The following is a 23,161-nucleotide window of genomic DNA, read 5'->3' on the forward strand; positions in this document are numbered from 1 at the left end:
CTTGGGCGCGGACAAGCCCCGGAAGGGTTGCGGAAGCAAATTTTGTTATTTCGGCATCCTGTCCGCGACATACGCGGAATAACTTTGTGAATCGGCTTGTCCTGGGACATTCCTAGGACTGTCCGCGGACTGTCCGCGGACTGTCCGCGGACTGACTGCGGACATTCGTAGGAATCACTCCAGAAGAGCGCGAAATACCTCGGAATATGCTAATCGTAGCCGGGCAGCGCGGAAACATCTAGGATTACACCAGGAATGAACGCGGACAATCAGGATGCCTTCCGGACAACACAAGTTAGGCATGCGGACAAACTGCGGACAATACCAGGAAAATGGAAAGGTATACATTTGGCGCTGACTTTGACTTTTCCTCATTTGACTGCTAGCCGTCATTCATGCTCCTTGTTGTGCTTCCGCAGTAGCTGCTGATATTATATTGAGATGATTGATCAATATTATTTGATAAATGTGACCACCAAAAGTCGAAGAAGAGGATTGTCTGCATGTCGGCTGACGACTCATTCTTTTTTCTTTTTAATTTGCCTCATCTGGGAGAACAATTTTTTTCTCTGCCTACAGTCACATGGATGATATTCGCAAACTTTTTGAACTATATATATATATATATATATATATATATATACAGTATATATATATAATATACATATAAATGTTAATGTATACATATATATATATATATGGATCATGTTGATAAGGCAGTCCACGTGTTGGCAAGATAAAAAGATAAGTAACAAAACTGCAACAAAGTTCATGCTGTAATCACCAACGGTTGATTTTCTTCACAAGAAATAAACCGTTGGTGAATATAGCATGAACTTTGTTGCAGTTTTGTTACTTATATATATATATATATATATATATATATATATATTCTTTATTCCCCTTTTTTAGACCTGTGCTTTATCCATCGTGAAGTATATACATGTTTTGTCTGATACTTCTGTAGAACATGCCAAAATGATCCTAATCATTAAATTTGCTTTTCTTTCTCTCATTTTTACCCTTGTGCATCTCTAACCCTCTCTTATTTTGATCACTTTTGAACATTTTCAAGTCCGAGATTTTTTTTTCATGCTTAGAGCTTACTAGCCTATTGTCAATGAAGTGTAAAAATGGGGAAATATCTTTAACCTATACTTTGATTTCCTTTTTTCATGGGGGTATGGTTCAGCTGGGCTGTCAAATTGGACAATCGAGTTTATTTGCAACTAAAACAAAAAGAGAAGAAAAAAATATTAGGTAATAACAACTACGAAAATCATTCAGGTAAAGAATACTTCTGAAATGATTTGTGATGCTTAATGTGTACTTAAATATATACACTCAGCAAAAAAAAAAGAAAAAGAAAAAAAAGAAAGACAGAAATTTAACGCTTTTTCGAGTTCATGATTTATTGCTTTTTCTCTCATTTCACTTGAATTTTGAAGTGACAGAAAATTCTTCATTGTCCTCCATCATCTTTAGCTTTCATTGTTATTTGGGGCTTCAAAGATATTACATTGTAATGAGACCACAGGTATATCTTTGCAATTGAATTCATGCTTTTTAGTGTGATGAATTTGTCTTTTGTTCTAATATGTTGTATCATTAGAAAGCATTTACGTATGAACAACAACTTGTTCATGTTTATATAATACATTAACATTTAGCCAACAATTCTATGTTTATTTTTTCTGAGTGTACTTCCACCTACTTTTGTGATTTTTCAGTTGGGCTGTCACATGGGACAACCTAGTTTGTTTGCAAATAAAATACGAAAACAATATAAAGGAAAATGTACCATAGTAAGTAATAGGAACCAGGAAAGTCACTCAGATGAAAAATAATTTCTGTTTAGATCAAATCAATACAAACTTACTCGGAAGTTAGGGGCTGATTTCACTTCTTCCTGCAAACTTTTGGCACAGTCTATACTACCTTCTTCTTCGCCTTCTGGGACCGGAAATTCCTTAGATTTACCTGTTCTTCATCACTAGACGAAAGGTGTGACTGTGATGGGGATATTTGCATGGGGGCCTCGCCTCCCTTCTTGCTCATTTTGCGTTTCATTGGCATGACGCTCGCGGAAAGTGTCGACATTTTCGTGTCTGCATCACAACATTTCCGCATCGGTTCCGGACACTTGCATATATAGATCCGCATCGGCTCCGCGCTGTCCTAAACCATTCCTGGTGTCTTCCGCTTTCATTCGCGAAGCTTCCCCACACCGCGGGATTCTTTCCGGAGCGTGTGCGGAAGGAGCGGAAGGGTTCCGGACAAGCGGGACATCGTCAGGACATCGTCAGGACAAGTCGCCGAAGGTGTCAGGAAGTTCATTTCCGCGTCCAAATTTTGGTCTCGATCAAAATTTGGGCGCGGAAATTTTTCTCTCTCCCGAAGGTGCGGAAACGCCCGGACATGTTTAGGACAGTGAGCGGACACGTTCAGGAACGTGCGGACAGGTTCCCGAAGGAGTGCGGAATACCAAATTTGCATTCCGGGACTTGTCCGCGTCTTGTCCGCGCCCTAGTGGACGCCTGGTCTTACAAAACTCTACGTACAGTCCATAACAACGTTATGAGACAACTATAGTCTTTAGTTCAAAGCTGTCCAACCGTCATATAGGCTAATTGTTCGTAACAAACTCATCTTTTAAGAGTTCAACAGTCTCTTCGTTTGATTTCCTGACCTGGCTGCTCCCTTGCAGCAGACAGGTCGACACGAGAAATGTCACATTTCACCCTGGCATGGTCTACCAGAATGAATCCGATGTATGACGAGAAGAACGGGCGTGCCCCAACGGAGAGCGGCTCCTCGATCGGGGTAGATAATCAGGTGGTCTTCCCGGTGACCGAGAATAGCGTGCAGGTGAGGAAGAGTCGTCACACCGGCGATGTCCACTAGGTAGCTTTCCCGCAACCACTGGTGTTGTCGCGCTGACGCTGACACGTGTCCCTGCTCGGCCTGTAGAGAACACCTCTGAGTCGTCTCTCAGAAGCTGGTTTGCCGATGAATTGCTTTCTGGGGGAGTTTCTGTCCAACTGCATTGACAGAAGTCAACCAGATGTGGCGGCACACGATTCTGAGATATGCCTTCGTCGAGAGGCGTGGTCTCCGTGTCGTCCTCAGCAAGGCCGGTAAGGTTGGCTGGCGCTGTCCCTTTTACCAACATCGGTGCTGTCGTTGCTGCACATATCTGTTTCTCATTGTTTATACATGGGAGAGATACCCATGGAGTATGCAGCTGCATGTTCTCGAAGTCGAGCGTGGTTTGCAGACCAATCAAGAGATCCAGACCAAGGATGCCCTCAGCTCTTATGTCAGCTACTACCAAGTCAACATGGCACAAGCAGGAGCCAAGCTGAAGTTCCATGGTAGCATGTCCCTTTGTTTTCAGCCGAGATCCGTCTGCTTGACGAACGATGCTTGTCACTGGTTCAAGTGGTGGCTTTCGCTCGGGTCTCATTCGCAGGTACATTCCTTCTGAGACATATGACTGCGATGCACCACTGTCTACCAGAAACATCACCTCCTGCCCATTCACGTTCAGATTTACGAACAGTCCTTTCTGGAACGTGGATGACAGAAGTGAAGCTGCGGAACTAGGTAGTGGCGGTTGAGATATCTCTGGTTCGGATGCCTCTCTGGCTGGTGTGCACCCGTCGTCTGGAGGATTCGTACCCTCCTTGGATGTGTCCTCCTTGTTATCAGAAGGCTGAATGTCCTCCTTCTGTTCGCTTTTAGAGAATGTCTCAGTCTTGCTAAATAATGCCAAGTCGTTTCTCGGCACTGGCGCTGGCTGCTCCTTCTCCCTCTTCCTAATGAGATCGTTCACTGCTTCGATCATGAGAGTGGTGCTATTTTCACACACCCCCATGGATTTGTCAGCAGCGTCTTCATCCTTCACAGCCACGTCTTGTTCTTCCTCCTGTGACAACAAGACTCGGTTATACTGCCGACGGTCACTCTCCATCCGCAGGAAGGCTTCTGTGTTGAGAGCAGCTTGGATTGCCTCGTCGAGCGTACGAGGCTGAGCCCGGAAGAGGCCGATTCTGATATCCCGGTCAACTATAGCATCGAGAAAATGACCTCGAGCCAATTTATCTTGGCCCGCTTCCTCGAATTCAGGATATGCCATGGATGTCAGCTCGCGAATGTTCTGTCCTAGCTCCTGCAAACTTTCCTTCGGTCTGCGTCGTCTGGTACACAGTTCTGCCAGGAATACTTCTGAATGCGAAACAGGTCCAAAGCGGTGCTTCAGGCGGTTCACGAGTTCTTGGTACGTCAACTGACGTCCCGTCTGCTGTGCTAAAACTTTGACAGCAGCTCCTTTCAAGCTGGCAACCAGATATTGAAGAGCTTCCACTTCCGTCCAGCGGTTAACTCCAGCGCAAGCTTCGAAATGGCAAAGATAGTCCAGCACAGGTCCTTTGCCATCATATCTATCTGGTATGACAGCCGGTTTGCTGGTTCCGTTGCCCTGAACATCATAATGACGTCTCTGGTCCCAGAGCTCTGTTCGACGTCGCTGGTTCGGGCTAAACTGGTGTGGCATTACATCTGGTTGTTCTCCAAATGTAACAGGCTGGTCACTTGTACGAGATGAATGCGACTGCTGCATTGGAGTTTGATGCTGCTGAGGTAGTAGCTTTGCCGATGGCGGAGCTGACAACTCCACCTCTCCATTTGCATCTCCAAACAGCTGAGGTGTCACGGCCACTGGCGAGCTTGGTCGTGACGACTGGTTAAGGCGCCCTCCAAGTGTCATCGGTGAGCAGCGTAAGTTAGAAACCGAAGTTGGTGCTACTCCAGTTTGTTTGCGCACCGATTCTGACACCTGAGCAATCAAGTCGTCGATTTCGCTAATCTTGCTCTCCAGCAAAAGTGACAACTCCAACAATGGCGTTTCGCGTGCCATAGTGAAAACACAGTTAACTACATTAATTCATACAAAAGTTACAAATAGGGATCCCACTCCTGACACCATGTGTGACGAACTCGCCTTCTCGTCGTGAAGTAAGAGAGTGTATTCGACTGTTTGTACAAATGTCTCCGCGAGCCGTGTCAGGATGGCCGAGTAGGCGGGGTTCGTTTTGTTGCAGTTTACAACGATCCCTTTAAATTATTAAAACTACTAGTCTGTACACTACCATGTATTATGTTGTGTCAGAAGCAGCTCACTAACACAAGCGGCACACATACCAAGTTCAGCATCACTTAAAGTATGTCACTCCCAAGCGTCACTTGTAGAGGATGTTAAATTGGTAACACTTATTTTGTTACCAACTTTTACTACCAACTCTTGCTACCAAGTTCTGCTACCAAGTTTTGTTACCAACTCTGCTACCAACTTTTGCTACCAACTCAGTCACGCTAACGTGGAACACCTTTCACAACCATATGGTGGCACAGGTATCGTTGATGGCACGGGGTAAAAGTGCTGTATCGCACCGTTACCAACTTCCTCAGGCGACGACTGGATCTTGGATTGGGCACGGACTATGCGACAAGTCACATTACCATTATACCCGAAATCCAATGACGACGACTGGAACTTGGATTGGGCACGGACTATGCGACAAGTCACATTACCAATATACCCGAAATCCAATGGCTTGCTAGTTGGTCTTCTCAGGAACGGTGCTCCAGCTCAGGAACATGTACCACCACTCTGCACACCGCTGCTTGATGATAGAACTCTCAAGAAGACACAGTGGAATCATCAGATCAGGAACACATGTACAGTTTAATACACATAGAAGTGAACATGAACAACACATTTGAATTTATCATGTACGGGCTGCTTGTTGCGGACTATGTCACACAATGGCCACTTTATGTGCCTCTCCTCCTATCGCGGAATGAGGAGGCAATCCCGCACGGCCGTAAGCGAGGCGGAAAATACCCGCAGTAGTAATTCAAATTATTTACAATGTTGGCGTGGTTACAAAATTCGTACAATGATTATACGTTTTAACAGTATCTCTTGTACATAGTTACTATAATTCGGCATGTATCATCGGTCTAAACCGGAGTTGGTATTAAAATAACCCAAACTTGCCCATGACAAACAAGTAACCACATATTTAATAATAAATGTTAAAACTCATAATAATGCACTACCACATTAAAATGTTTGTCCAACATTCCGATAATGCGCCCATTTCTATTCTACCGGCACAATCGATTATGACAAATTGTAATCGAACGGTTAAATCGAATTTCGTTACAATATATATATATATATATATATATATATATACATATATGTATATATATATATATATATCATATATATATATGTATGTATGTATATAATACTATGTATATAAAGCTGTAGATGATGCATGTTTTGTTCGGTGAAAAAAAGCAATCAAAACGACTCATTAGTAAACGTGTATATACAAGTATATCAAAACCAGGGTTATCTGACTCTGAGAAAAGAAAAGAAACTGCCTTTCGTGGAGTAGGTGTATACAGGTATACATATAATATATGATAGTCATAATGAAAGTGATAAAATTCCTTCCCTTCTGGTCACTACTGTTAACAGGGAGATTCGCTGAAAATTGAAACTAATGGGGAAACTTTCTAAACGATGACAGCATCACTTCTTGTAATTTGAGTTTGTCATACTGTGAAATAAAGGCAATGTAAAACCTTGAAATTTCATAATTTCTTCATCTTGATTATGTCATAAATGTTCTAAATTCCAGACCAGTTATGCATTAGTCTGAATCCTATAACAGTGAAAATTTGATTAAAATCAGATGAGATTAAGGAAGGTTATGAATTTGTGAAGTTTTGCTAAGTATCAAGGATTTGCTCTAAGAACTGAATATCAGCAGCGATCATCAAAGAATGCAATGGAATGAGTTTTCAATGAAGTTTATTCAGTTCACTCTTTTAGTGTTGAAGTCAGCATATGCAGAAAGTGACATGTTACTGAATGCACAAATTCAAGTATAACTCATACAAGTGACTGGTTACAAGAGTCTAAAGTTGTGATGTAATTTTCATTATGTTTTCATTCAATCATAAACTACAGATTTATTATGAACTTAGTGTGAAATCGGAAGGATTTGTCGCGTAAAAAAAAAACCACATAAAGAAATATCAAGTAGTATGATATAATCAAATTAAGTTTGTCTCACTTTGTGGAACCTGCACATTTGAGCAGTTTGACTAGAAATACCAAAAAAACATTGGGTTACAGTTCGTTTAACTGAACGTTCGGTATTCCGAGGGTTCGTTAATTCTAAAACAAAATACGGTTACTATCAATCCGAAAGTTCATTGGAAGGCATCATTTTGTGTGTGTGTGTGTGTGTGTGTGTGTGTGTGTGTGTGTGTGTGTGTTTGTGTGTGTGTGTGTGTGTGTATTTGTGGTTGGATGGGTGTGTGGGTGTGATCTCGTTTTCTAAACTTTTTTTTTTTAATTTTTGGGTTAATAAACAGTAGGAATACATTTTTTTCCCATTTTCAGATTGAAACACAAACACAAAAAGAGGCGATTATGTCATGACGGACAGACACTCAGATAATAGTCATTGAATCTTTGGATACGGCAACTGTTTGCTTATTTTGGACACAGCCCAAAAAAGCAGACCCCTCATGTACACATGTAATCATCATGTCTCAAATCTCTCATCATTTATTATTACGAGTAAGCGCACAATATGAAATGTTGTTCATATGTGATAATTATACAGGTATAGTAATCATGAAAATATAATTTGATAGTCTATGCAGTGTATGGCCCTACAGTTATTTCGGGTCCGTGAACAACGGAAGTTTTTTTTTTATATATTATCAATAAAATGTAGAAAATATTACTTATGCAGTCTCACTAAATTTAGACATTTCTCTCCAGTAAGAAATTATAATAAATATCAATAATACCATTATATTTCACGCATTGTCGCACATTCATTATACATTAGACATACCTTTTCCTTGAACTTGTATAAACAAAAAGGTGCTATTGGAAAAAATATATCATTTAAATCTAATTGTTCGATCAAAAATACCAGAAGATTGGCATAATTTTTGTTGTTGCTTTACTTGTTTGTTTGTTTTTTTCCAAACCGAGGTAAAATACATGGCTTATACATTAGTGTATGGCGCACGTATTAGGTGGGTATGCTATTTTCTTTTCAACGCCGCATACTTCTAAGATAACACCTTCGGTCGCGGCACATATTACTTTCATTATTTTACCTTCTTTCTGTTTTTCTTGCCGCATCACAGCTAGCTGGTATGTCACAGGTAGGAATCGTTGATACATGTCTTTCGTTTTCCGACACTTCCTTGTATTTTCAATGGAAGCCGTAATGTTTAAGTCATGTCGCATTCACATTATTACACCTCTGTCAGTACTGCTATCAGAGAAACTGCTAATTTGCTCCTTGTTTAGTATGGTTAGTTTATTTAGTCACTTGTTCTCCTATGATTGTATTTAAGAAGAATCTTCTGTACCCTGAGTACGCTTTTTTGTTCTTTTTTTAATTTGTCCTTTAATTGTACCCGTGTTCCTCTTCCTATTGTCCACACTAGGTGTCTGTTGGGACTTACATTCAACAAGGTTAAACTGCTTTTAAGTACGTTCCATCACGTTCCCCTTTATCATTCTTTTACTTTGATTGAAACTGACACATCAACCGCTATGTAATATGTTTGTATTTTTTTTTCTCGCATATCCAAGCTGGTCATTATGTGTTATCATATTTGTTTTTAATATTTCACATACTTTCGTCGAGAAATACGAAAATAAAATTGAAATTAAAATTGAAGCAATTATTCTGCTATGTATTTTGTTACGGGCATCATCCTAAGGATTCGAAAAGATTTCCTGGAAAAAAGAGCTCATCAAAAAAGTATACAATGAAAATTCCTTCACAATATTTGAATCTAGACAACGAGGATTTTTTTTTTTTTGCACATCAACTTTACAAGATGTTTACCTGGAGAAAACAAAGAGATGATTGTGCATGATATCACCTAAAATTAACCATAATTACTCTTCTACAGAATTTCGAAATTCCCAAATGACTTTGTCCAGGACTAAAACAAATGGCCCTTATCAAGCGGGGTATTATGTTTATGCGTTGCGCATATAGGAATGAACATGCACATTAAACGGTGAAAGAAAATGCATATGTATCAAACTTAATCTATGTTATCTGTCGCCTGGAATTTCATTCGAATTGGAATTCAAGCCCAGAGCCCGTCATTTTCTCTGCGTAGAGTTCGTCAAACCGTCGGCTCTGGTCATCCGTGAAGTAATTTTTCCAGTCGCCTACAACACCTGTCAAAGCAAAACAAAAACAACAAAAAATTACCACAAGGTGTTATCAGTAATCAGACGATGATGAGCAGATATTATTGATATAAGGAGGTGTCTTAACTGAGAGACAGAAGTACGATCAACTCCCTGTGTTAATGCGAGAACAGTTTTATGAAGGTGCATTATGTAAACTCTTGAATGTGATGACTCAACACTTCACATCATTATCAACGTTAAAGTATCGCCTCCTTATGTCAACAACGCTCTTCTCTCCGAGGACCTGTTTATCATCAAAGATTGTAGTAGAGAAGCCAGAAAAACGCAATACAAACTATGATAATGGTCGCTTTGCTTTAGTAGCCCGATTCGTTTTTAGCAGCATACGTGGGGCCTACGTCACAAAATAAGATATGAGAGTCATTGTTGAAGGCTGTGTCCATTTTCATTCTATTCTTTCTTCGTTATCATTTTGATATACTTATACGCGCGCCCACACACACAAACGTACACTCACGCACGCGCGCACACACACACACACACACACACACATATATATATATATATATATATATATATATATATATATATGTATATATATATATATATACAAGGAATTAAAATCAGTAACGTTTTAGTGCCGTGAATCGCTAATTGTGACATCACATTCTGCCTCTGTATAGAGTATTGAATGTCATGGTTGGTAGTGATGACACAAAGAGTTCCATTAATACCTTTCCGCATAAAGGAGGACGAAGTCTTGCTTTCCGGCTCTTTCTGACTTGGGTCAAGTTCGGCCTTCAAGAAATCCGGGTTTGCACTTTTGCTTTTCTTCATCGCGCCAAAAGTGGAAGCCTCAACAATGCGATCGATGACGTCATCAGAGAGGGATTTGCCTATGAAGCGGGCCACTTGTTCAACTGTTCCACGGAGGTTCTAGAACAGACAATAGGATTATTAGCTTACATTGTAGTCTTTGCGTGCTTATTCCGTGCTTGGTACATCGCGACACCGAACTACGTCAGAGAGAGAGAGAGAGAGAGAGAGTCAGACAGAACACGTAGATTTTTATCTAAACCTAGTTTATTTGTACAGACAATTTTATGTATTGTGTATGGTATGTTTTAACGCATATAACAGTGCTTAAGAGATCTAGCGAAGAGCAATAAGTGCAAGCTTTATTTATTTTTATACACTTTTCAGGGCATCTAATGCATGTTTATTAGCCATATTAATTGAGATTTTGAAATAGCTTTTGCTCAACTTGCTCCGCACTTAATACTTAATTTTGGTATTATTTTGGTATGATTGTGGTATGACAGGGGGGGCCAAACGTTTTAACGTTTATGTATTGGGACGGGGGGGGGGGAGTTGCCTGGTTGAGTGGTTGACGTACATGTACATGTTCAGCCTATAATTGTAAGCTGTTTGTTTCCTTTGGAAATGAAAACTACAAATTTGAAGTCTTTTTCAATGACATACCTTCTTCATGTCTTCGTACTTCAGGAAGAGCACGTTGGGATGGTTGCGTCTCTCCCACAATGGGAGCACGTTCTCAAACCATGACCCTTGGGGAGCTTAGAAAAAGTACAAGCAATAGCAAAAGTAATAGGATTTTAATTGCAAAGCTCACAACAAGTTTCTATCATCTCCTATTTGAATTTCTGACAATTTTTCTTTTCAACAGATTGTCTATCATTACTCTTTTTTTCGAATCAAATCAAATTCAAATCAATTTTACTTCCAATATCACATTTTTTCTTGTCGATGCAAGTTCAAGGAAAACAAAACGTAAAATATATTACAATAGTATAATGAACATATACACATGAAGCTATTGATTTGTTCATAATTTGTCATATCACAGCATTGATGCATGCATGACTGTTAGATGAACACTTATGATTGCCTGATACACGTGTTATGTTGTAATATAGTAATAACGGTTAATTCTTCATTTGGACTTACTTGCAAGTTAAGTAAGCATTCTATGGAAGCGACACTGGCCACTTTCACAAATCAACATTAATGGAGAAATAGGAACATGACGCACAAATTCGTGGCTCTATGGCTCAGCGCATGTTTCAGATAAAAGAACCCCTCTTAAATCATGCAAATAATGAGACAATTTGCCTGAAAAGCCAAATAATGAAGTTCGCTCAATCACCTCTATTAATTAAAGGGGCATTCCAGACGATTTTCATAATTTTACATCATGTAGTACATAAATCGACAGCTCCATGGATAGATTCGTGGAATTTATTGTGGTCCTTGAGCAGAGACACAATGCTTTGAAAAACCTAAAACAAATTACACTGAACAATGATGATGACGACATTGGAGACTCATATGTTTCAGAAATGTAGCAGTGTAATCGCCATTACAATACTGCTTGCTTGCAAGTTCACCTGTGTATAATCTATGCATGCCTTCTTCTTTTGTTCTGCTACCTTGAGTCCTTACTCATGCATTCTTATGGTGAGGCTGCCATGTCATCATCCTTGTTCATTGCAATTTGTTATGAATTTTGAAAACATTCTTATTCCTCATCTCAATCACTATAAATTCTGAAACTCTGTATTCAGTATAGCTAATTTATAGTTGTTCAAATGTAAAAATCTGAAAATCATCAGGAAGTCTCCTTTACACAGCACTGCGATGGTAGGGAGATATTATAGTTGGAGTAACAACTCTTCGTAATCCGTGCAAACGCTTGTTTGGATTCTAACGCATTACAATGGGTGGCTAACATTCTTCTTTGCTTTGAAGTCATGTTCTTCGCTCCAAGACGAAATTCTGGGACAAAGAAAAGGGTTTGCATTTCATTAAATATTACAAGCTCTATTTCAGCACAAAATTTGAATTAGAAAGTAGAAATTATCTACCCCCCCCCAAAAAAAAAGAAATTAAGGAAAGAACTCAAAGATATCAAGAAGCATTTCCGCAATGTGCAAATCAATATTGAATGAAAATTAGGTCCCCTCACCTAAAATGACATATCACTCCTTGATATTCACATTTACACATGTTGGGTTTCTATCTTCTATTCAGCCATATTTGATCTTTGTGTTCCACCGTGTTTTTGCACTTTTTTTTTTTGGCTGAAATGTGTATCAATTTGGTTTTGTTGTTGTTGTTTACAGTGCACTCGGATTCACTACTTCAATTCATAGCACACCCACATTTACTGCTGCCAGCTCATTGAAAGAGAGAGCAAACTACAGCAGGGAAGGTCTTGTCCGCTGTGTGAGTGCGTAGTCCTGATACTGTGCACTCCCGTGATGACGAACACGGTTATAACGAAATTCCGGTTACAACGAAGTAAAAAAAAAATAATAATAAGGCCGCAACATTATCCCCTCTATGTATTTTTATTGTTTATTTGTTCGGTTATTTCGATGTAACGAAAGAGAACAGCCGGTCCCTAGGACTTCGTTATAACGGGAGTCTACTGTAACTTCAACTCTTAGCGATACCGAGCATGACTGAAGGCCGAGCACGGTAACGGCAACGATCCGGTTTTTTGCTACTCGTTATGAGCCAATATTATCCATGGCTGATTTCTGTTACAATACCACATCCCGCATATAATTTTATCACAAAAGTTTTCAAGTTGTGATTTCGCTGTTCTTGATTTTGCCATAAGAATAATGTTTGGGGTGATTTTGTACTGGGTAATGATTTTTTTTCTTTTTTATCAGAACCAGACATGGTTCCTTTAGCAAAAACAAAAACAACATCAAACAAACAAACAAACAAACAAACAAACAAACAAACAAAAAGATCCGTTGCCGTTACCGAATTCGGTGTTCCGAGGCCTTTTATACGGACTGAGTTAGAGCGGAAGCTCAGTTTCTATCTGTAACACCTCCCTGATGGTACCATGGCAACTCTATTTCCTCCCACGTCCCTCCTAACCTCTTTCAGCGATGAATTCCTCGAAAAATACATCCCAAGAGTTGTACGATGGAAGATGGTCTACAAAATGACAGAAGTGAAAGACAGACACGGCGGTGTCCTTGGGGTTTCTCGCCACGTAGATGACCTTGGCTTTGGGTTCGTCTGTTCGGATGTCTTCGGGTAACCAGGACAACCGGCAATGTGACTTCAAGATACGTGGAGACGGCATCTCCCTTGCTACGTCCGCCAACGGTGGAGCTTTCCTGGGCTGGTGTTAAACGGTATATGTGTTTTGATTGAAAGAGTGCATGTCAGCATCAATCAGTTCAATTCCAATTCAAATGAAATTTTATTTCCAATAACGCATATTTATTGTCGTACAATAACAAAACGTACAATGTATTTCAACAAAAAATGCATTTTATGAAACTGATTGTTCAAAATTATTGCGTTAACCCTATTCCCGCCGGGTGGGGGGGGGGGCATTTTGCCCCCCCCCCCCCCTCGACGTTTCGCGTGGTTATTCCTCAACGCGTGATGCTCTCGCCGCGACATTTTATGACCTTTTTCTTTCAAGTATTGCGCAACTTTTGAGACCAAATTTGTTGCTCCCGGGCATACCGCTTTAAAGCCACTCCCCTTGGAAAAAAATTCGTCGACCCAAAAATTGCTCAAAAACATGATTTTGTGTTCAAATCCAAAGTTAATTGTGTCTTTGCAATTAATTCAGATAGAAATAAATATTTTTACTTTCAATGGCTGATAATGATTTATTTTAGCCTGACTATGCTTTAAAAAGTTTCTGCGACAAATTTTGACAAAAAACAACAAAAACAAAAGGAAAAAAGAAATACATAAGAAATTCAATAAACAATAAAAGACTTAAGAAATGATTATGAAGCCGAATTTTTGCTTCAATATTTTTGTTGAGGATATTGAAAAGAATATATTCACCAAAAATTAGAAGTCTTGGAGCTTCATTTTTTTTTATTTACAGGCAAAAAATTAATTTTTGCATAAATTAGCATAAATTAATTAGTATAAAATACATAAATTAAAATTTGAAAAATCTAACTATACGGTCTTGTAGATTACATTGGCCTTACCTTTGTGCAAATTTTCGCGAGGTCGCGCGATCCACGACCGAGATCTTAAGGGGGGGGGGGCAAAAAGCCCCCCCCCCCCCCCGGTGGTTTCAAGTCCCTCAAAAAATCCGGTGGGATTAGGGTTAATGGAAAAGACTGAGGGACCCACGTGAAAGACAAGCTTGTAGAGATGTGGGCCACTCAATACATTGAACTTAATACGATAGAATAAATGTATGAAAGGTACGGAAACACACACGCACACACTCGCGCACACACAATATTATTGTTGAGGATATTGAAAAGAATATGTTCACCAAAAATTAGAAGTCTTGGAGCTTTAGAAGTCACCTCGCTCGGTTTCGAGTGACATGATAATGTTGACAAGAAGTGATTCCTCTTTACACAGACCTGTGAATCCAAGGCCAGCTTTACCAGGAAAGAAATAACCCAGCTAGAAATCATAGAGAATTTCCCCAAATCATCTTACAGTAGAAGAAATATTCATCTCATACGTTAACTCCACTGGCTAGCAAGTCAAGGCTAGAATATCTTTCAAGCTTCTCGTACTGGTCTGCAAAGTAGTCAAGAACAGAGCTTCAGAGTACATAGGGGAATGTAAGGAAGACCTGCTTGTTTTGAAATCCCTATGTATGCACTGGACTTAAACTGTCGCTGCTTGGTAATTTGAATATATTTTAACTCCTGTGGCGACCAGGGATGAAATTTCATTGAGCTTTGTATCCAGTGGAAAATGCGCTCATTAAATATCAACTATTATCGTTATTATCATTATCATTATTGTTCTTATTGTTATTATTCTTATAATCAGTATTATTATTATTACTACTACTATTATCATTATTATAATTATTATTATTGTTATTATTTAAGGACCTCAAACAGTTTTCTTTGAACCATCATGACAGCGGATGATAAAGGTTCAGCTCAAACTTGATTCAGATTTCATTTTGTCAACAGAAAACAAATTTAACAAGATATTCAAACGAAATGTCGATGCAGTGAAATCAATTAGTATACAAAGGAAAGCACATCCCTGGTTAAGGTATTTTCAATGAAAAATGGAGGGACCTATTAAGAAGCAGCGCGCGTAACGTGCGGATTGACTGTATAGTATTACGCAATTATCATTAACAGCACCATAAAGCATCCTTATACCACAATCATGACCATTTTAATCAATGCATTGTTGTTGTCATTCAAATACTTTCATTTGTAAGTAACATTCCAAAATGAAAATCCACAAATAAAACAAAATAAAAAACACTTTTTTTTTCTTCTCCGTCCCCGTCTCCTTGACAATGGAATCTTACGTATATTATGACCCGTTTCCAGTTTGTGCAATATGCGTAATATCCCTTTTTTAATCAGACTATCCATTGTTTATAGCACTGCGATATACATTATTTTTTGATATGAAACTCGAAGAGAGAAAATGCGACAGAAAGTCAAATTCACTGTATTGAGTGTACTCACATCAGTATGATTATGGATATCAACCATCTCTAAAAAGGGAACCTTCGTAATTATATGGCCCCCGTCCAACTTAGACACGTCCCCCTCATGAAGAGTTAGCAGCACTATTTGCTGCATCCACGTGGTACCTAATCGGGCAAAGAGCGATGAAAGCTTTAGTTAGATTTCCTTTTGCTTCTAACCATATACAGAAGATGAATAAATGTAGCACAGATATAGGTTGAGAGAGGTCAGAGCCGCCATATTATGCGTTTTATATACATTAGTAATTATGAAAACATTAATCATAGATTCATTTACATAAACGCCTTACGAATTATATGAACACGTATACATATTATTTGCATGTCTATGTCAACATTTTCACATAAACACTTACGCAATCTATGTGTATATTTCATTTCATTTCATTTCCGACGAAAGTATACAATATGACGTCTGCATAATATAGACAAAGTAAAGTACAATGCGACTTTTGCATATTCAAATGAGATTTAAATGCACGTCATTTGTTTCCTACGAGACAACACATACTTTAGGTGAAGAAATGCACGGACAAATTATAACAGAATCGAAACAAAGAAAAAAAAGTCGGAAATGGAGGGGATTGCTAAAAAGCCTAGCTTGTAGAATGCAGCCCCCTCGTGAGTAGTAAATTGTGGTAATGATCAAACGAAACGATAAGACATATTCCTCGGGGAAACAGAACATAAAACAAATACGCACACAAACGCGCACACAGACAGAAACAAAGCAGCTCTCTTATACGCGAGGAAAGAATAAACAGGAAGTCAAAGGTCAGATAAATGGTCATCAGGGATGACAGTGCGAATTTTCACAATGATATCATTCTGAAAATTCGCACTGTCATCCCTGATGAAGAGGAAGGATCCTCGGAAATTCAGATTATTCATTAAAATCAAGATTGGCAATTAATGCATTCCTCTGTTGTGACATTGTTATTGCTCTTTCTAGTACTGCCAATACGCCGAGCAACTACAATGTTTGTATATATATATATATATATATATATATATATATATGTATATATACATATATGTATATGTATATATATATATATATATATGTATATCATACATATGTATATGTATATATATGTATATATCATGTATATATATATGTATATATATATGTATATATATATGTATATATATGTATACATATATATATATATATATATATATATATATATACATATATATATGATAACAGAGAGAAATGGATTGACTGACAGAGAGATAATAGTTGTGACGCTAAATATTACTAAGGCGAAGTAGGTTTGTGTCCACCTGAGTTATGCTGATCGACTAATATTGTCTGATTAGAGGCCGATCGCTCAACCCTATGATGTGATGAGCGATACGGCATATTGCGCCATATGAGAAAAGGTATATATTTCTGATGCAGTGAACAATTACCAATAAGTACTCTTTCCGAAACCTATATGCTATTTTTGATATTGTATAATATTGTATAATATTGTCACAAGAGGACTTTAATCTATCGCAAAATGTTTATCAAACTTACCCGACTTTGGAAAAGTGACGACAAAGATATCATCTGGCCGGACTTTGAAGTTTTCCAGGGCCTTTAGGGCGCGAGGGGGCATGATGTTCGGCATAACCACACCGCGATATTCGTGGCATGTCTCTTTTACACACAAAGGCACTTCGAAGGAAAAGATGGGTTCATCACTTTCGAGAATTCCCTCTGAGTGAAAATGGAAATAGGAGTAAAATACTGTGACACATGCATATATGGAAAAAGACTAAAACAAAATTATCATATAAAGCGGGAAGAAAGAAAAAAAAAGAAATTTATAGTGAAGGTAGAGTAAAAGGTATATTATTAGAAAACACAGAAGGCAAAAATGAAATATTTCGTTGTCACCTCGGTTGCTTGTAGTTGCCATTGTAGCTGGTATAATGAGAAGCCGCGATTCAGTAAGTTGTAACTCTCCTGCACCGTATCTGTGACATCTATTAATTATTGCCTCTTCGCGAAACTGTGAAGGTCACGTGTAGGGCCACTGACGACAGTATGAATGAATTGAACAAAGGTGAACCCTGCATTTAAACACGAGATTTCTAAGCAAACAATCTCTCGTCATTTTGCAAACAGCCTATAGAAAGAAATTCCCAAAGTCCACTGGCTGTTAAGTTGTGAGCTACCGCCTGAGTATTTCTTTTCCACCATGACACCGTGCAGGGTGCTGTACGTTATTCCGAAGGTTCGCTATTCCGAAGGTTCGTTAATCCGAATCACACAAATTCCCTATACCTAGAGGTTCGTTAATCCGAAAATGAAAAAGGGTTCGTTAATCCGAACATTTGTGGCGTTATTCCAGAGGTTCGTTATTCCGAAGATTTGTTAATCCGAAAATGAAATTCGGAATAACAAACCTTCGGAATAGCGAATCTTCGGAGTGAAGAGCCTTCGGAATAACGAACCTTCGGAATAACGAGCTGTAACCGCAGTGCAATGGACTACCACAGGCCTCTCCGTTACCTCAGTGACTTGGATATTGAGAGAGGATGTCTACTTGAAAACGAATCGTGTAATATGTACTATATATGGTTATTTACCTATTTATTTATTTATCTCAATTTCAATTATTTATTTTCTTATTAATTTCTTATTTTATTTTTCGACAAAAACATATAGACATCACTTTTGTGTAACAAAAAATAACGTGCATGAAACTACGAAAGATAAAAGAGTGCACAGTAATTGTAGAACCTTGCCATAATTATACATTGTCATAAAACTCAAGTGATAGCAGGGAAGAACACAATATGCAAGATTCGAAAAATGTAGACACATGCTCTCTCTCTCTCTCTCTCTCTCTCTCTATATATATATATATATATATATATATATATATATATATATATACATATATATATATATATAATTATATATATATACAGAGAGATCTACAAGCTATATATCATATTCTACAAGTTCTGTCTTTTTATTGGGTCTCTCCATTTTTCGCACTTCGCAAGGTTATACATGTACTTCATTCGACCACTTCTGTTTCTTTTTTTTACTACAAAGTATAATTACTATAATGTTCTCAATTATTGTAGTCTTTTCATTACCCTATGTTCTGTTTACCTTATTCTCTGTTATCAAAGGGTAAATCAACATTCTAAATGTTGTCACTCCTCGAACCTTTTGTGTAAATGTTAAATTCAACGCAAAAAAAAAATGTTGTATTAACTGTTTCTGAAATGGTAGTTCAATAATTTGAGTGTTGAATTTAAATTTCACAAAAGTTGGAGGTGACAAGATTGCAAAAATGTTGATTTTTGTTTTTAGAGCGCATATATGTATACAATTTTGTGTGTGTTTTCATGTGTGGATAAAAAACACCAATAAACAAGGCGTGTATAGACATGTTCTAAATTTTGTTATGTAACTCTGAAAAAGAAAAAGCCTTACGTACACAGTGCACTGAGGTGCCACGAGCAACTTCCAGGCATACGTATTTCTATTACATCATAATTATGCAGAGCACTGAACTACCACCTCTGTTACCTCACTTACTTGTCTACTGAGCCAGGTGTTACTGATGGGAGCTTTTGCATTGTTAGAATTGAAATTCAACGATGTGGTGGACACTTTGTGTGGAAAATTTGGAAAATATTGAATCAAGAACGTTCGATACGTTGGTGACTTATCAACGCTGCACAAAAACAAACAAGAACCCCAAACAAACTAAATTCTGTCTCTTTTTTCGGGAGTAGATCCTTGAGAATAGTTTTCTACTCGTTTTATCAGGAAAGGGCTGTCAGCTCGTCAAACATCATCAGGTATGTTTTATTGTGACGGCCCTTCCAACGTTGACCATGTCATGAAAGTGAAAATGCAACAGTTTACTGTATTTTGTTTTTTAAAAATGTCTTCATTTTGTTTGAAAACTTGATCTACCTTTGAAAATGATATTCAAGCGAAATCATACTTGAAATCGGTGTTATTGTAATTCCATTTGTACAATGTATTCTTGAAGAAGAAAAAAGAAATGTGGCAGGAACAAATTGAAATTGAAAATTAAGAAAGAAAAATTAATTTACTTTATACAAAAGGACCGACCCCGGTAACCTCAAGCGGGGGGTTCGTTCGAACCCCCGCCTCCCCCCCCCCAAAAAAAAAAAAAAAACGAAAAAAAAAAAAAGCAAAACACGTAGGTACTTGGTAGGGGGGGGGGGGTCTGATATCTCTTGTTTTTACTACCACTGTTATCACACTATTTAAGTTCCCACTGCAAAGTAAAAACCAGAGTTCACACGCAATGTGGAACAGGTGAATAAGATTCAAGAGGTAGAGTAAATACACACCATATGACTATCTGAATATAGGTTATTGAGAAATGTTTGTTTTTAAGTTCTGTTTTTCGTTTGGCTTATCTACTACATCTTTTGACGACAGCAATAATAATGTAATGATATATCTCCCCATCAGAGTAGCTTCTGCAGTGTTGTCACTGTTGTTCTGGAGGTGCTTATCTACTACACCTTTTATCGATAGCAATAATAATGTAGTCATATATTTACCCACTAGGGCAGCTTATCCAGTGTTGTCACTGTTGTTTTAGAGAACCCTTATCGTCATTATTATCATTATCATTATTCTGTGTTTTATTTGATAACATTTATTTGATCGGTTTTTTGTTTTATTTCAATCGGTTCCCCCAGTCATACCATGGTCTAAAGATCTGTATTTCATAATTCCCCTAATCTGAATATTCATGGGACCTGCTGCTGTACAAGCTTGCCTTTACGCAGGCCCCATCATATTTCTCGCATTATGACAATAGCTCAACTCTAATGTATACAAACATTTGTGTTTAGAACGATACAAACTATTGTACATTCCGGTGAAGTTTCATCAAATTTAGGTCTTGTACAATTTTTTTTTTTTTTGCTGTATAGTTTTTCTGTGCAAATCGGGAGAAATGTAAAATAAATTGAAATTGAAATTGAAAATTATCCGAGCAATGCAAATCCGGGCCAAGAGGGCCATGGTATAAAGAGCTTGGTGGGATTCGTACCTTCGACCTCTGTTGAAAGTCAAGAGTCTTATTATCTTATCTGTACTATAAACAACACTGTCCCATTACTGCAGCCGACTGTTATGATTGGTTTCAAACAACATTGTTACCAGTAGTTAAAGGGATAGTATAGTGTTGGTGTAGATGAGGATTGGGCTTTTCACTTTTTGAGAGATATCAAGAAACCACTTGTGAAATTGTACAAAGCATATGATTCTATAAAGAAGAATTCAAAGTTTATTTGATGAAAATCGGTTTTTGCATGGCTGGGACATCCAAAAACAAAATAAAACAAAGCAATCGTAATAAAGGGTGGGTCCCACCTTTTATTAGGGTTGCTCTGTTTTTGGTATCACAGCCATTTAAAAAACCAATTTTCATCGAACAAACATCGAATTTCTCTTGGAATTACATGCCCTTTCTTATTTCATTAGAGGTTTCATTATTTCACCCAAAATTCTAGAAACCTGAAGTTAGGTCTCAACCATAATTATACGATTTCTTCAACAGTAGGGTATACCACGCACGTGTACTTACCCGATTACTCACACAATATGAACTGGCTGGGTGATAAAAGAAATATATGAAATAAAAACACACAAGGAGATACTGATATTGTTGCATAATTTGTCTGGGGCGTCTTTGAAGGTATTGTTTACCATTGGGATGATTTTGAAAATGTTCGAATTGTCACATTTGATGTTTAATAACTGTAGGTCTGAAAACAAAACATCCTCCCATATAAAAATTTCGCAATAAAGCCTAAAATAAAAGGAGATATCACTTTTTTTTCTCAATAAATCATAACTGTAGACTTGCATACTTGCATACTTAAAAATGATTATTATTGATTACACTGATTAACATTTTTACATTGGTTGTTTCTATTCCTAAGTAATGTTTTAGAATAATTTTGAAGCACTAAAGCTGGGTTTTTGTGTTGTCTACAAATAGTAAATATGCCTTTAAAAATCTTCGCCATACCATCTAGCAATCTGGAATCTGCTCCCAGCCCTCTAAAGAAAAAAAATTATTAGCAAAGTGCAATTACGATCACGGTGTCAATGTATGAATCATATTCTTGTTTGGTTTTTTTCGGCACCTGATTCATGTAATCTTATGATTCTACTTTGTAAAATCGTGTACGTGATGGGAAATGCTTTTCATCTATTTGAAATAGCAATTAGAGTCACCATTAGAATTTGATAAAATGGCGAATGGATGCATTTTTATCTGTTGAAAAGTGGTCTGCTGAATATGTAGCATATTTTGTGTCAACTCTATAGGCCCCGTCATTTACCCAATACATATACCACGAAAAGAAGAAGAGGAATGAGGAGTAAAGAAAGAAGGAGAAGACGAAAAAGAAGACGAAAAAGAAGACAAAAAAGAAGAAGGAGAAGAAGAAGAAGAAGAAGAAGAAGAAGGAGAAGAAGGAGGAGAGGAAGAACATTAAGAAGAAGAAAAAAACGAGAAGAAAATCATTTCAAAAGAAACAATTTTGCAGATCACCAACACTCAGCCGGATAAAATAACCTATAATTTCTAGTGCTAGCCTATAGTACATCATTCTATCTTTGTAATGAGACCCTTCGCAGTTGAATTTCGTCTCATGTGTACAAATTGATTGTTTGGGGATAAAATGTCATTTCACACGCAAGGATAGACTACCAATACCTTTCTGATTACCAATCAAGATTAGGTCTATATTTATATCTACGATGATTTGATATATTCTGAATTGCCATTGCAACTTCCAGGTCACCTCGAGACAGACATGTCTCACTGGGTGAACGTAACGAGTCCGACACCTACGAGCCATACCGGCCGAGAGTTATACAGCCCACGAGCTTTACACCAGGCAAACAAGGCCCACGAGTTCGTTCCTAGGCAAAAAAAAAAAAAAGGGGGGGGGAAGGCCCTTGAGTCCGACACTAGGCATATAATACCCACGAGACCGACATTACATCACAGGGCATTTTCTAATGAACGCATTGTCTGTCTTGTGACCCTTTTTTGGCCTAGTGTCGGACTCGTGGGCCTTGTTTGCCTACTGTCAGACTCAACCAACCATCCGTATGACTTGTGGGTGTCGGGTTCTTGGGATGACCCCGTGTCCATTCTCCTCCAGCCGATATCAATCGAAAGCGGGGGAAAGAGTTTAAGACGCCATCAGCAATACCGCTGTATATCAGGTAGATATCAAATTAGAGGACCTTGGTGCAGTGTGAATGCTGGAAAGTTTCCGTTCCGATGGCTTACGTGTGTATGTCAGGAGGCGGGGGGGGGGGGAGGAGATCTGTGACCAAAAAAACAAAC

The 23,161-nt window shown here is 38.2% G+C and overlaps 1 protein-coding gene across 1 annotated transcript; it reads right to left on the reverse strand.

The window, feature by feature from the left end:
- Positions 1 to 9,197: 9,197 nt before the first annotated feature.
- LOC139739782 (sulfotransferase 1A1-like) lies at positions 9,198 to 17,730 on the reverse strand. Its single transcript, XM_071650413.1, has 7 exons — positions 17,677 to 17,730; positions 17,314 to 17,496; positions 15,766 to 15,893; positions 13,202 to 13,451; positions 10,766 to 10,860; positions 10,018 to 10,219; positions 9,198 to 9,307 (listed from the first exon to the last, which is right to left on the reverse strand). The coding sequence occupies exons 1-7, from the start codon at positions 17,696 to 17,698 to the stop codon at positions 9,198 to 9,200; spliced, it is 990 nt and encodes a 329-aa protein (XP_071506514.1). The 5' UTR covers positions 17,699 to 17,730.
- Positions 17,731 to 23,161: the final 5,431 nt, after the last annotated feature.

This window comes from Diadema antillarum, unplaced genomic scaffold (genome assembly GCF_040938485.1).
Source record: "Diadema antillarum isolate AM-2024a unplaced genomic scaffold, OU_Dant_1.0 scf00000003, whole genome shotgun sequence".
Lineage (NCBI taxonomy): Eukaryota > Metazoa > Echinodermata > Echinoidea > Diadematoida > Diadematidae > Diadema > Diadema antillarum.

Coding starts and splice junctions, on each gene's coding strand:
- LOC139739782 (XM_071650413.1), bottom strand. CDS start 17,698: ATGGCAACTACAAGCAACCGAG. Junction 17,497..17,676: donor GGCAACTACAAGCAACCGAG/GTGACAACGAAA, acceptor ATTTTCACTCAG/AGGGAATTCTCGAAAGTGAT. Junction 10,220..10,765: donor AGTACGAAGACATGAAGAAG/GTATGTCATTGA, acceptor TGTCTGTTCTAG/AACCTCCGTGGAACAGTTGA.